The sequence below is a fragment of the Thalia democratica genome, chromosome 1 (genome assembly GCF_965202585.1).
Source record: "Thalia democratica chromosome 1, ktThaDemo2.hap1.1, whole genome shotgun sequence".
Lineage (NCBI taxonomy): Eukaryota > Metazoa > Chordata > Thaliacea > Salpida > Salpidae > Thalia > Thalia democratica.
Genome location: NC_139165.1, coordinates 63,135,366 through 63,148,490, shown reverse-complemented (window position 1 = coordinate 63,148,490; position 13,125 = coordinate 63,135,366). Strand labels below are relative to the sequence as shown.

The following is a 13,125-nucleotide window of genomic DNA, read 5'->3' as shown; positions in this document are numbered from 1 at the left end:
GTCGAATTTGTATGATTAAAGTTTTTAATACAAAGTTTGCTTTAAAGTTCAAACTTTACATTGATATTACTGAATAACTTTTTTGAGTTTAATTAGAATTTTCTTTTTTACAACTTCCTTAATAGTATCATTGATGTATCAAAAAGCTTCTGAAATAACGCAACAAACATCAGTCTTCAAAACACCATTAATATAGTGAGTAATAAAAAAAAAGCTAGTTATATAAAAGACAACATATTTATAACTTAAAAACAATCATTAATAAAACAGTTACTATGATAGTTGAGAAGTAATAATATTAAAAAAAATCTTATTAGCATAAAGATATATAGAAGTCGAAGAGCCTAGTAGTGTTGAATATTTCCATGTTGTTTATTTTATTGTGCCTTAATTTTAAGGCTGAATACTATCACCAATTAGGTAGTTGATAAAAAAATAAGTTAATTTTTCAAGAAATTTACTCAAAGTGATCAAAACTGTGCGCATAATTAAACTTTTTGACTGAAGAAAGCACAGAGTATCCTATCACATTAGAAGAAAGTACATAAAGCAGTAGTTTGATTGACCGGCCGCTTAAATATCAATTTTTTAAATTTTATTTTATCGGCTAAAAATGGCATGGTAAGCGTTTTAACATTAATAAAATTGCTAAATATTTAAGTTGTAGTTTATTTGCAATGCACTCTAATGCCAAGGTTTTAGAAAACACTTTAGTACATATACATTAATGTTATGAATCCACACATAAAAATATTATAGTTTTTAATCAACTGTTTTGAATAATATTATTAATATATATGGTTTGTTCGGTAAGCTGAGTTCACCTTTTTCAGCATAATAAGTTGTAATGTAGTTAGTTTATGTGCTCCTGTTTTAAATTTACGAGAGTTGATTTAGAGAGAGTGATTAGAATGAATTATTTATTAAATTATTATTATTGGAATTTATTGTGCGAAGATGGACTCGGGCATTAAAACCTGAGCCGCTTAAACAATACAGACTAAAAAAATAAAACAAATTAATTCAATAAAAATTAAAAAAATAAACATAACATGGAAAAAAATACAAAACAATTATTCCTGTATGATAAATTATGACTTAATATGCATAAAAAACAAAACTAAATTTTCATATATAAACTTATGCATTGACTATAAAAGATTACACATTTACAAAAATAAATTATATATAACAATTTATAATCTGTAGGGGGAAGGCGTAGGGAAGAAAATATTATTCTTAGTGATACTTATACTTTAAAATAGGTAAATAAAAATTACTTCAAAACATCATTAAAATGAAGTTTTAATCGATAGTCAATGTATTTAACTTGTGTTTATATTATTTAAGTACATTATTTTAGTTTTAATCGAAAATATTTCACCCTCCCTTACGAAACCACATCCTGCGGTAACTTATTCCACATACTTATTGTTCTGCAGAAAAAAAGAGTTCTGCCACTGACTGTTACTAAAATTATATTCACATTTTATTTTTTTATCATTTCCTCTTAAATTATAATTGGTCTAAGAAAAAACAAAAAACTGATTGAAAAAATCTCTATATTTACCATTAACAATTTAAAAAAGTGTTATCAAATTAAACTGCCATCTTTTATACTCTAGAGACTCCAATCTGAGCTTTACTTATATATCTTTGTATGAGATATTTGAAATGTTGCATCTATTCAGGGTTGCCACTTGTTTTTCCAGGTTTTCCAAATTTCTTTAAGGTTTTTAAAAGTACACATTCTTCGGTCTATTTTAAGTTTAAAGTTAAGTTTAAGATAAGAAATTGTGTAAAATAGTATAAAAACATTAAAAATATCATGTAAAGCTACTTTAAATGTTTTTTAATAAAAAAAAAATTTTGAGTCAAATCAAAGTTTTACTACTGAACATGTGAAAATTCCAGGATTTTATAGTGGTTTTTGTTCAAAATTCCAGGTATTTTTTGCCTAAATTGTCGAATTCCAGCTTTTTCAAGGTTTCCAGGTGAAGTGGCAACCCTGTCTACTACAAACAAAACGGGTAAAATTTCTCTGCACAGACTCAATCCTAATGTCTTTTTTTTAAACAGGGGGACCATATTAAAGTATTGTATTCGAGTTTAGGGCGAACGTAGATTTTAAATAATTTGGTAAGAATACTAGCAGTACTGGTCTTAATTTTTTTAAGTATTTGATAAGATGAATTTTGAGCAATTTTATATAAATAATTTACAGTGTTCGTTCCATTTTAGATTTTCAGATATGTATATTCCTAAGTCTTTAAAAATATTACTGCTGGTATTTTAGTTTTATCAATTAAAAGGTTAATAGGGAAGGGATTATATTTGTTGATGGTTAGAACATTTTTTGGATTTAAATCAAGTTTTCTTGTTTTTAGCCCATTCGTGAATATTATCTAATGTTAATTGTAAAGAAGTTTCTGACTTGCTAAATACTTTTGCGTCATCTGCAAATAGACTTATTTCGCTTTGAATGTGAGTATTTAAAATAATATCGTTGATGTAAATTAAAAAAAGAAGAGGACCAATGACTCCATCTTGTGGTACTCCACTGTGAATTTTCAGAGGATCTGATAATATGTCGTAACTAGTACACTTTGTGACGTACTATTTAATTCGTTTAATTTAAATTGTTAGCGTATTTAAAAAAAAAACCTTTTAGTTTAAGGTTTTAGCTAAAATATTATACATCTAGTATTAAAAAAAAACATATATAGCTAAGCTAATCAAACGTAAAATGAAACATATGTTTCTTCATAAAAAATATTACTATTAATATTTTATACTTAGAATTAGAAATATGTCACAACGTTTTCAAATAGTTAATTTTTTTTACAAGTACACACACCAAGTACAAATGCATCCCATGAGCTAAATAATTTATTATTTCCTAGTAAAATTGTACTAAAAAAAATATATATACATCAAAAAAAAATCAAAAAAGCTTTTATTTTAAATTCAGTATCATTGCTTAAAGTACTTTTAAAAACTCCGTTAGCAAGCAAATAAAACATTAATTGTCTGAAACAATTCTTTTTTTTTAAACACAATGAACGGTTGAAATACCAGGACAATTTGACAAATTTAAACTTATATTATTACTATTAGTGAAATTTTAACTTGATGTTTTATAACATTAATACTTTTAAAATAGAAACTATGCAATATTTAATTACTCATAAAATTTGCTTATCTATATACAAAAAATTCTAAAACTATATTCTAAACAATGAATTTCTTTGTGCTTCAGAAAACCAACTGTCTTCTATCTTTGAGATGACCAACATACCACTCTAAGGAAACTTATACCTAAAAGTTACGAGATAAATAACATAAACAAATTTTTAATTAACTTTTTTATACTTTTAGGGACGATTAAAGTTTTAGTTTGGATAAGCTCGAATTCAGTTCAAAAAACTGTGAACCTATTTATAAATTATTTACTAATAACAATTTATTAAAATACAATTACAAAGTTGTGAAAATTGTTCATATTTATCGAAACCTTAAATAAATATTAACATCATGGCGCAAATTAAAAAAAACAACAAGTGTTAAAACTAAACAACATAAATTTAAACTGGACGGCAATAAAAAACCTTAAAAGATAAATTAAAAGATAAATTTAAAGATAAAAGACGGCAAAAGAGGTTTTATCGATAATGTATTTATGTAAAAAATATTGTATTACTAGATCAGTGAATTATGTACTGGCCAACTTGTTGAAAACTTCATCATAAAAACACAGTAAAACATTTATTAATAATAACAATCTTAATTGATTACTAACTTCAATAAAAAAAGATTGTAAATTTAAGAGCCACATCATTTTTTTTCTTTTACTAGACTGCTTTTAACAATCGTTCTTAACTAAATTAAGCTTATATGGCAGACCATAACTTGGGTTGCATACCTATTAAGAACAAACAAAACACTAGTAATAACTTTTTAATTGTAATCTACAATAGTCTGTTTAAGTAGAAAATTTCCTGGATTTTAGTCATTAAAATGCTGAAATATAAAAAAATATAAAAACAACTAATTTATATAAGATGTTTATGTATAATAAAATAAAAATTACGTGTTTTGATATTTAACTTGAGCTTTATTAAACAAACTATACTTTATTAAACAAACTGATTACAATAAAAAAAACAAAAACAGTTTAAAAATTACCTTAAGATCATAAATATTATTTACTTTAAGATAAGAAATATTTTTTTTTAGCTAATTTTATATAGAATATTAGCAGTACATGTACAACAAAGCTTTAAAAAATAAGATAAAAATTATGTTCTATAGATTTTGGCAAGGACCAATAACTAGTAATCTAAAAAGCACCTTACCAGAAATTTGGTAAACGAGCAGCATTGGCAAGGTTTGGGATCAATACGTGCACAAGTGTCTCAAACTGTGTAAAAGTAAATGTTGGCTTGTAGTGAGTTCAGAAGAGCTGCATTGAATTTAAAACTTTCATGCTATTTGAAAATAACTTATTGTCCGAACTGAGTTAATGTACTTTAGAGAGACACGCAAATCTTAAGTCTTAAACTATTCAGAGCTTTTTATAGTAAATTGTAACACCCAATAGGAAAAGAGTTTCTAAACTTCTGTGCTGTTGTGGCAGTAGAGGACGAGCATTAACTGTGTTCTTTACTAACAAATACTGATGCATTACTTATTATAACGGCTTTTAACCCAATATACATCATGGTTGCCACTGATCAAGCCGAGAAAAATTTCCTGACTTTTTACCAAAATTTTCCTGACTTTTCTAAATCAAACTCTTAAATTAAACTTAATCAAAAATACATAATCTAACACTTGAAACTTTATAAAGCTTTCAATCTAATTTCAATAAAGGTTAAAAACAACAGTTTTTTTAAAAACAACTGTTTAATACGAAAAATAATTTTTTTCTCTACCAGTAATAAGCTATTTATCTAACTAAAAAAGTAAACTTTAGTCAGACTTAGCATACAATTTGTAAAACAACCTAGAAGTTAAAAATATCTAATAATAAAAAGTATTTACTTAAAACATGTTTTACTTATATAAATTGTTCACTTAGTTTAATAAAATACTACCCAAACTATTTAATATAAAATCAATTAAAAAATAATATACTTTTGTAACTGTAAAAAAAAGACATAAAAAAGTAAGCTATATATCTGTTGTATAAAACATTTCCTCTTATCATTTAGTATAAAATTTGAAACAAATAAATATACTCTTATTTACTTCAAAAACTTAAGTAACTCTACAAAAAATACAAATAGTAAGTAAACTTAATCTTGGCATATACCTCTCTTATAAGTTATTTTATAAATTTAAAAACTTTGAAAAAATTATAAAGAGGTAAAGTATACACAATAACTTATTACATAAAATACTAAACTAACTGCTTAGTTATAAAGAACTCAATTATTTACTTAAACAGAAAACACTTTGATTCTAAAATTATGCTAGATAAACTGTTGTGTATATATCACAGTTTCACTATGGAAGTGTCCTTGCTACAGACCATCAATACTAAAAAGCTTACAAAATCTGCTTGTTTGAGTAGGGTACTTGTTCAATATGTTAACAGAAAATTTTTGCAGTTTAATAAAGGATATTTTACTAATTTATACCAGATGAAGGAATTGGAAATAAAATTAAATATTTTTGTTAACTTCTAGGAAAATTTTGGATTTTTTTTTCTGACTTTAAAGGACTTTAAATTAATTTTTACCATTTAAAGGCTTTGGAAAACAAAGTATAGGAATACTCTGTTGTTTTTTATTAAAATATGTTCTTGTTTTATTTCGAACTTTTATTTTTTGTTTATATTATTTTACTATCACTGTTACCTCTAATCCTTACCCTTGGTCCGTAATTTCTTTCAATTTTTATTTCAATTTTATTTTACTTTTTTACTCTTGTGCAAAAATGACCCTTTGTGCAAAAGTGTTTCATGTGCGAAACTGTCTTAATGCATATATGACCCGTCTCCATATTTCCCACTTGTGAATGTTAATGTGATAATGGGACTGATACATTGCAAAATGATGAGAGTTGAAGCTGGAAGAAATTTGAAGTTGAAACACTGGTTTGTGATTTGCTGAACTTGCATCTAGGTTCTAATCTTGATTGTAAATTTAATGGGAAATGGAATGTGTATAGTTCTTTTACATTATTTTTGAGAAATCATAACCAAAAAAAATCATTAGTATAAGGGCTTTTAAAAATATTTAAGGCCATAGGGGGGGTAAACCATGTTTTTTACAAGTTGATCTTATTTTATAGAGTTTTTTCCAAGCTTTAAGATGCTTTTTATCGTTTTAAAAAATTCGAATTATTTTTTGAGATATGACCAGTCAAAGTTGGGCCGCATAAAAGGTTCCCAATGGGAAGGGAAAACTAAAACAGGGAAAAAAGACTATTTCATTTAAAATCTATCTCCTCCTACATTTTTCAAGCAATTTTCTTCAAACTTTCAGAGCCTAATCTTTATTCAATAACAAAAAAAAGTTACTTTGGAATTAAAAAAAAAAAATTAATTTTTTTTTTTTTGAAAAAAAAAAACACTTTTTTTTTTAATTTTTGTGATATTTTTTTTCAACTACTAAATTTCTAAAGTAATGTTTTTTCCTTTTAATATGAGGAACATTTCCTGAAAATTTGAAGAAGATTGCTTGAAAAATGAAGGAGGAGATAGATTTTTAGTGAATTTTAAAATTTCCGAGAAAATTGACCCCAAAAAATTTGCGGTCCATACGTTTATATTGGAAAAATTTTACAAAAAATTAAATATCTCAAAAGATAAATGATATTTTTGAATTCTATAAAAACTGGCTTGTAGTTTGTACTTAAAGCTTTCATATAAAAGCTAAAGTTAATTTTAGTAAAAAAAATGTTAGACCCCCCTATGGCCTTAAAGGGTAGTATTTTTATATTTTTAAAAATATTTTGTTTACCTAACTGTTTAAAATGAATAGTCTGTTAGCTTTTATCTTGTGTCAGTCATATTAAAATGTTGAATTTTTTAAAAGTGTTAGTAACCTTGTAAAGTTCTTTACTTTTTTATTTTGCAATAAATGTTTTATAAGAACAGCAAAATGTTTTCAAGCAAATTTTTTTATTTTTTAATGTTGTGTTTTTTTTGTAATACAGATAGGAATAGTTATTTCAGGTAATTTTTACACATTTATACCTAAATTAATAATTTTAAAAGTATCCTGTTAATATACATACTACATAATCAAGGTAAGTATGTGAAATAGGGTTGCTACTCTCTGAGTCAAAGAATTTGCCTTGAGTGATCTTAAACTTCACTGAGTCATCCTGATTTTTTTTTCAAATTTGAATAAAAGTTTTTGCCTCTGGCGCAAACTAGTGATACCTCAAGTTCATTTTTATTCTTAGTAATTAAAAGAAAGGTTGTATGTGTATGCTTCTGCATTAGATGTTCACCAACTTATGAGAAATACTGTTTTCGGAGATTAGACAACAGTAGTATATACTGAATTTTTTAGTTTTTTTTACTGAAAACAAAAATTTTTAATTTTTATTTGTAACAAACAACTTTAGCTATGAATTGTGGTCGTATAAAATAATATAATTTTCTAAACTACATAAGCAACTAAAATTAAAAAGTATGTTAAAACTTTTTAATGCATACTTTTATAATTTCAAACTGTTTCTGTTTTATCTGAACTCAAACTATAACAAATATTATTCTTAAGAATACTGTAAAGATAAAAACTACAATTTTATTCTTAATAATGCTGAGGAGCAAGCTGGAACTTTAAATAAGTATTTATAAATCAATAAAAATCATGTTCTGAACAAAACTAGGTATGAAAAACAACAAAATATTGAAACTGGATCAACTAAATATCGTTCTAGATCTAGATAAAAAAAATCTGCATTGAGATTTTTTTTAAATAATAAAACTATCCTGAGAATTTTATAAAAAACACAACTGCCCTGAGTCATCCTGAGCTTTAAAAAAAAGTCAAAACATCCTGAGTTACTCTGATATCTTCATGAACTTTAAAATATCCTGAGTTTCCCTTAGTACCCACCCAGGCAACCCTGATAAATAACAGATAAAAAATTACTTTAACAAAAAAATACTCATGTTTCTTTTATAAGGGATTTCACGTTCAAATAGTGATAATTTTAGCAAAACGTGCATGGATCATGTCATACATAAAAATAGCAAAGATAAAAAAAACCGTAAACCTTTTAAAATAGTCATAATTAAGTGTTTTAAATAAAGTTTTATAAAATATTTTTATTTTTTTTTGCTACAGTGACCGTTAGAAAATTGATGGTCTTTGAAATTTACAGTTGGACCTATTTGTATGTTATTAAAATATTAGAAAAATGATAAAGAAACACTAACCCTTGAAAACACAGCAAAGTAAGAATATTAAAAAATAATAATAATAATATTTTCTGGCTAAAACATTGGTTGAAGTAAAAATATCCAAAAAAACATTTTTTTCTAAGGGGCCCCACTCAAAAAATCAAACTTAAATCCGATGGATTTTTTTTAAATTTAATGCAAAGGAGCGTTTTTTAGAAAAAAATCTTAGTTAGTTTTAAAGATAAGAAAAATAATTGGATCTAAAGCTTGGACATTTTTTTAAATTGCAAAAAAATTCTAATGGAGTTAAGTTAACGATTGTAGAAAAAAAATCATACATTGCTTGATTAAGATGTCATAATTATAATACATCAAAAGCAACTGGAATGTCCTTAAATGTATCCTTATAGATATATTTTTTTATTTAAGACGTTAACCATAAGTCTAAGACATGTAAAACTATATTAGGACTACAATTATAAGATTTTTAAAAAATATGTGAAGTTTGGGGGTCAACTCAATTTTTTAGGGTGCAAACTGTAAACTCTTTTAAATGAAGCTAAAAACATCTAAATCCAACCAGTCCATGCAAACGTGAAAACATGACCAAAAAATTTGGTCGTGAAATCCCTTATAAAAGAAACATGAGTATTTTTTTGTTAAAGTAATTTTTTATCTGTTATTTATCAGGGTTGCCTGGGTGGGTACTAAGGGAAACTCAGGATATTTTAAAGTTCATGAAGATATCAGAGTAACTCAGGATGTTTTGGCTTTGCTCCCTACTCCTTTAACACCTTACTTAGATATAATAACACTTAAAAAAATATAAAAGTGTTTTTTATAAAAAATTGTATTTGTATAGTTGCATAAGTATGCTCATAATTTATTTTTCCAGTAATAATTTACTGTACACTGCACAGATTTTGAAAAGATTTAAAATAACTGCTTTAATTACTTAAATTTGAATAGAAAATACTTTATTTATTGTAAATTTGAATTAGGTATACAATTATAACATAATAATATTTATTCTTTGGTCACTTTCTGTCGTATAAAACTTAAAAAAAAAAATTAATCAATTAATTTTCAACATATTTTTTAAATATTTCAAAAGTAATAAAACCAAATGAAACTAATATTCAAGTAGAGTATTGTGTTGTAGTTTGAAATATAGTGTTGTAGGTGAAAGCTAAACAATAATGTACAAATAAAATATTTCATTTACTACTAGATTACGGTGGCAAAAAAATTACTACCTTTTCAAGTATAATAAAATAGTAAACTGCACAGTGCACATAACAATGTTGCTTATCTAGAATGAAATTTGTAGATAAGCTTTTAGTGAAAGCTAAATAGTCAAAAAACTATATTAAACATATATTTTTTTTTTTTCAAACAAACCTATTTTTAATTTTCACACTGCATTCTTTACCAATTCAATTAATTACACATGAAATTTTTGTACTTAAAATAAATATTCTTTCAAAAAGAGAACCATTAGGAATCTTTCTAAACTTTAGTAACTTTTAGTTGTGTTTTGTAGTATATTACCACTAAATGTGCGAAAAATGGGTCCTTGCTAACTTATAAAGATTTTGCAACTTTTGGTTTATTTGGATAATTAAAAAAAATAAAAATATGCTGTTAAAACTATCGTGTCAAAAAACTCTTATCTACTGATGTCAGTATAATTAGTAGTAACCTATTTAAGTTGACTTCTGAGGGATTTTGTCAATAGCTAATCCATGTTCTTTATTTTCATCAGACTGAAAATCCTGAGGATCATAGATGACTTTTAAAAGAAGCGAACAACTAGGACATGTAGCAACATCTTCTCCCGAGATGAGATCATTTAATGAGATTTCAAACCTATAGTTTTTTTTTAAATAACTCACCACTTAATTTATTGGTTTGATATAATACAATAACCTTTGTTAAGGATATGAAGGGTTCAAAATACTTTTTTTACAAAAAAAAAACATTGACCTCTATTTAAAAGCTTAAATTAAATATATATTAAGAAAATTAACAAAAAAATTAAATAATATACTATTGAGATTTAGTGAGCTTAATAAAAAGTTTCAGATAAAAATGGGTGAACATCAAATCAAATTTATAAAGTTCAAATTACAATATTTAAAACTTTTATAACTCTGAATTATGGTAGATCTACTCTCTAAATAAAAATTATTTTAATATATTTTTATCAATATAATTTATTAATTAAACTGTCAAGCATACTTGAGTTGTTAATTTAATTCTAAAAAAAATATTTATTTTTTACAAACATAATCTTAAAAACTGGTTATTAATTTTAGGTACATTTTTTCTAAGTTATTTTTTGAGATATGGCCTCTAAATTATTTAGTTTTAATTAAACTGTCATGTTAGTGATACAAGGTATGAAGATGAAAGTTTTCATTAATATTTTTCTCAGAACTTAAAATAGAATTACAATAAATATCTTCTGGTTAAGTTTTTAAGTAGTTAATCTTAAATATTTAGGAAATATAACTTCTTATGATAAAAAAAAGTTGTAATATAATAATTTAAATAGTATAAAACAACTATTTTATGACTTCAAATAATTTATCTTTTATGTGAAAAGTAGCTTACAGTATATAATCATAGATTTCATATAAGGGCTAATGATAATTTTAGTAAAAAATGTTGGACCTATTTTGGCCTGAATAGGAAACAACACAATAAAATAACAAAATTTAAATTGTAGTAAACAAGTTTAGTAAAAAAAATACTAATAATGAAAACTAAATCAACTCAATTAAATTTTATTTGAAACAAAAAACTTATATCCTAAGTGGTCTAATTGTGTGGAAATACTGTATAAATAAGATACGAGACCTGGCACCTTAGATTCATTACTATCAACACATAAAAAATGGTACAAGTTTATTGAACAACATAGTTTTAAAAACAAGTTGATCAATACTAATAGAATACAAAAGGATTGCTTAAGGTTTTTTGAAATATTTTTCCAGGTTTTCTGAGTTTCTGCAGAAGATTTCAAAATACAATTTTTTTTTGTTCATTTTTAGCATAAAACCAAATTTAAGGTAAAAAACTGTTTTAAATAGTATTAAAATATCAAAAAAACACTGTAATGCTGCTTTAAATGTGTAATTTAAGAGAGTTAAGAGTCTTGTATCAAAAAAACTGTCCTAAGTCATCCTGATTTTTTTCAAATCCCTAACAAAATTTTATTTCAAATTTAAGGGCATAAGAGGGGTATACACCATTTTTTGGTTTTTGATCATATTTTATGTAGTTTTTACTAAGCTACAAGATGCTTTTTACAAATTTTTAAAATTCAAAATAAGTTTTGAGATATAACTGGTTAAAGTAGGAGGCAACAATAGGATTCTTATGGGAGGCGCAAACTAAAACGGCAGTAAAAGTATAGGTAATGACAAACTGCTTGCTTAACCTTCATAAAACTTTTATCATTGTAGACGGAAAAGGAAGTCTGTTATTTTCCTACCATTAAAAAAAAAACTTACAAGTCACCACAAGGACACGGATAAAAGTACATTTGTTTTTCTTCATCAAATTCAAAATCTTCAATTTCTATTTCATCATGGTAAAGGTCTCCATCTTCTTCACTGTCTGACATATTTATATAGGTTTTGTAGAAATATTACTGTAATAATGTGCTATAATAAAATATTTAGGCCTTTGTTTTTAAAAAAATCCTTTAATTGAAGTAATTTCAACTGCTTCACTTGTTTTAGATTAAATCACATTTTTTAATACAAATCACTTAAAAAACAAACTGTTTTGTCCGAAACAATCCCCTTTTTCATTATGCAACTTATAAATGCAATGCAAGTTAATCTTAATAAAACAACAAAAGAGGTCAAAAAACAACTATGGAGTTATATTTAAAACTGAAAATATAAAATGTAATAATATAAAACTAATAAATTAACTTCAATTACTTTAGCTAGGTAATACAACATAACTAGTCAAATGAGGTATTATTGATTAAAAACTCAAAGTTTAAAGATTTTAAACTTTGTAATATAAAAAAGTTGTAATTATTAGTTTTATTAGTTTATTGAACGACAAAAAAAACTAAAAATATTTGGTACTAGAACCTGGTGTACAAAGAACCTTTCGGTTATCGAAAATCTAACAAATGATTTGAAGATATAAAAAACAATAGTAATATTTTTTTTTTCGTCATATACAAAGTAAAAAGAGATTCATGTTAAAAAACTTTAGTTTGAAAATTTTATATAAGAAATTTATAAACAACCTATAAATGAATAATACAAGAACTCCAATGATAAAATTAAATATTAGAAAAAAATTAAGGAAAGTAATGGAGGTCTGTCCTGGGCATGACGTTAAACTGTTTTGGTGTATGACTCAATAACCGAGGGGTTTTTTGTGCAACAGGTCCTTTAACCAAACCTTTTGAGCGTATTTTTTGTCGTTTAATAGACAATATTAATTATTTTTAAAATTTAGTTTTATAGTCTGAACTGAATTCTGAAACTCAAATTTATTTAAATGTTTTTATATAGTTAAAAATGTTATTAAAATAAAAGATAGAACTTAAAAATATTTATCAAAGTTTTTTTAGTTTTATAAAAAATTTTAATTTTATATTTACCAGACTTCACTTTAAATTTTAACAACCAGTCAAATGTTTTAACTCAGATCTGTTTTTTGAAGCTTAAAAAAGATATCCAACGTTTATTACGAATTAGTTTAGTCTTTTTTAACAGTGGTCGGCA

At 24.9% G+C, this 13,125-nt stretch overlaps 1 protein-coding gene across 1 annotated transcript; it reads right to left on the bottom strand.

Moving 5' to 3' along the window:
* Positions 1–3,080: 3,080 nt before the first annotated feature.
* Positions 3,081–12,099, bottom strand: LOC145844724 (diphthamide biosynthesis protein 3-like). The gene is made up of 3 exons (XM_082952147.1): positions 11,884–12,099; positions 10,068–10,234; positions 3,081–3,318 (listed from the first exon to the last, which is right to left on the bottom strand). Exons 1-2 carry the CDS (start codon positions 11,994–11,996, stop codon positions 10,072–10,074), a joined length of 276 nt encoding a protein of 91 aa, XP_082808273.1. The 5' UTR covers positions 11,997–12,099; the 3' UTR covers positions 3,081–3,318; positions 10,068–10,071.
* Positions 12,100–13,125: the final 1,026 nt, after the last annotated feature.

Coding starts and splice junctions, on each gene's coding strand:
- LOC145844724 (XM_082952147.1), bottom strand. CDS start 11,996: ATGTCAGACAGTGAAGAAGATGGAGACCTTTACCATGATGAAATAGAA. Junction 10,235..11,883: donor CCGTGTCCTTGTGGTGACTT/GTAAGTTTTTTT, acceptor AAAAAACTATAG/GTTTGAAATCTCATTAAATG.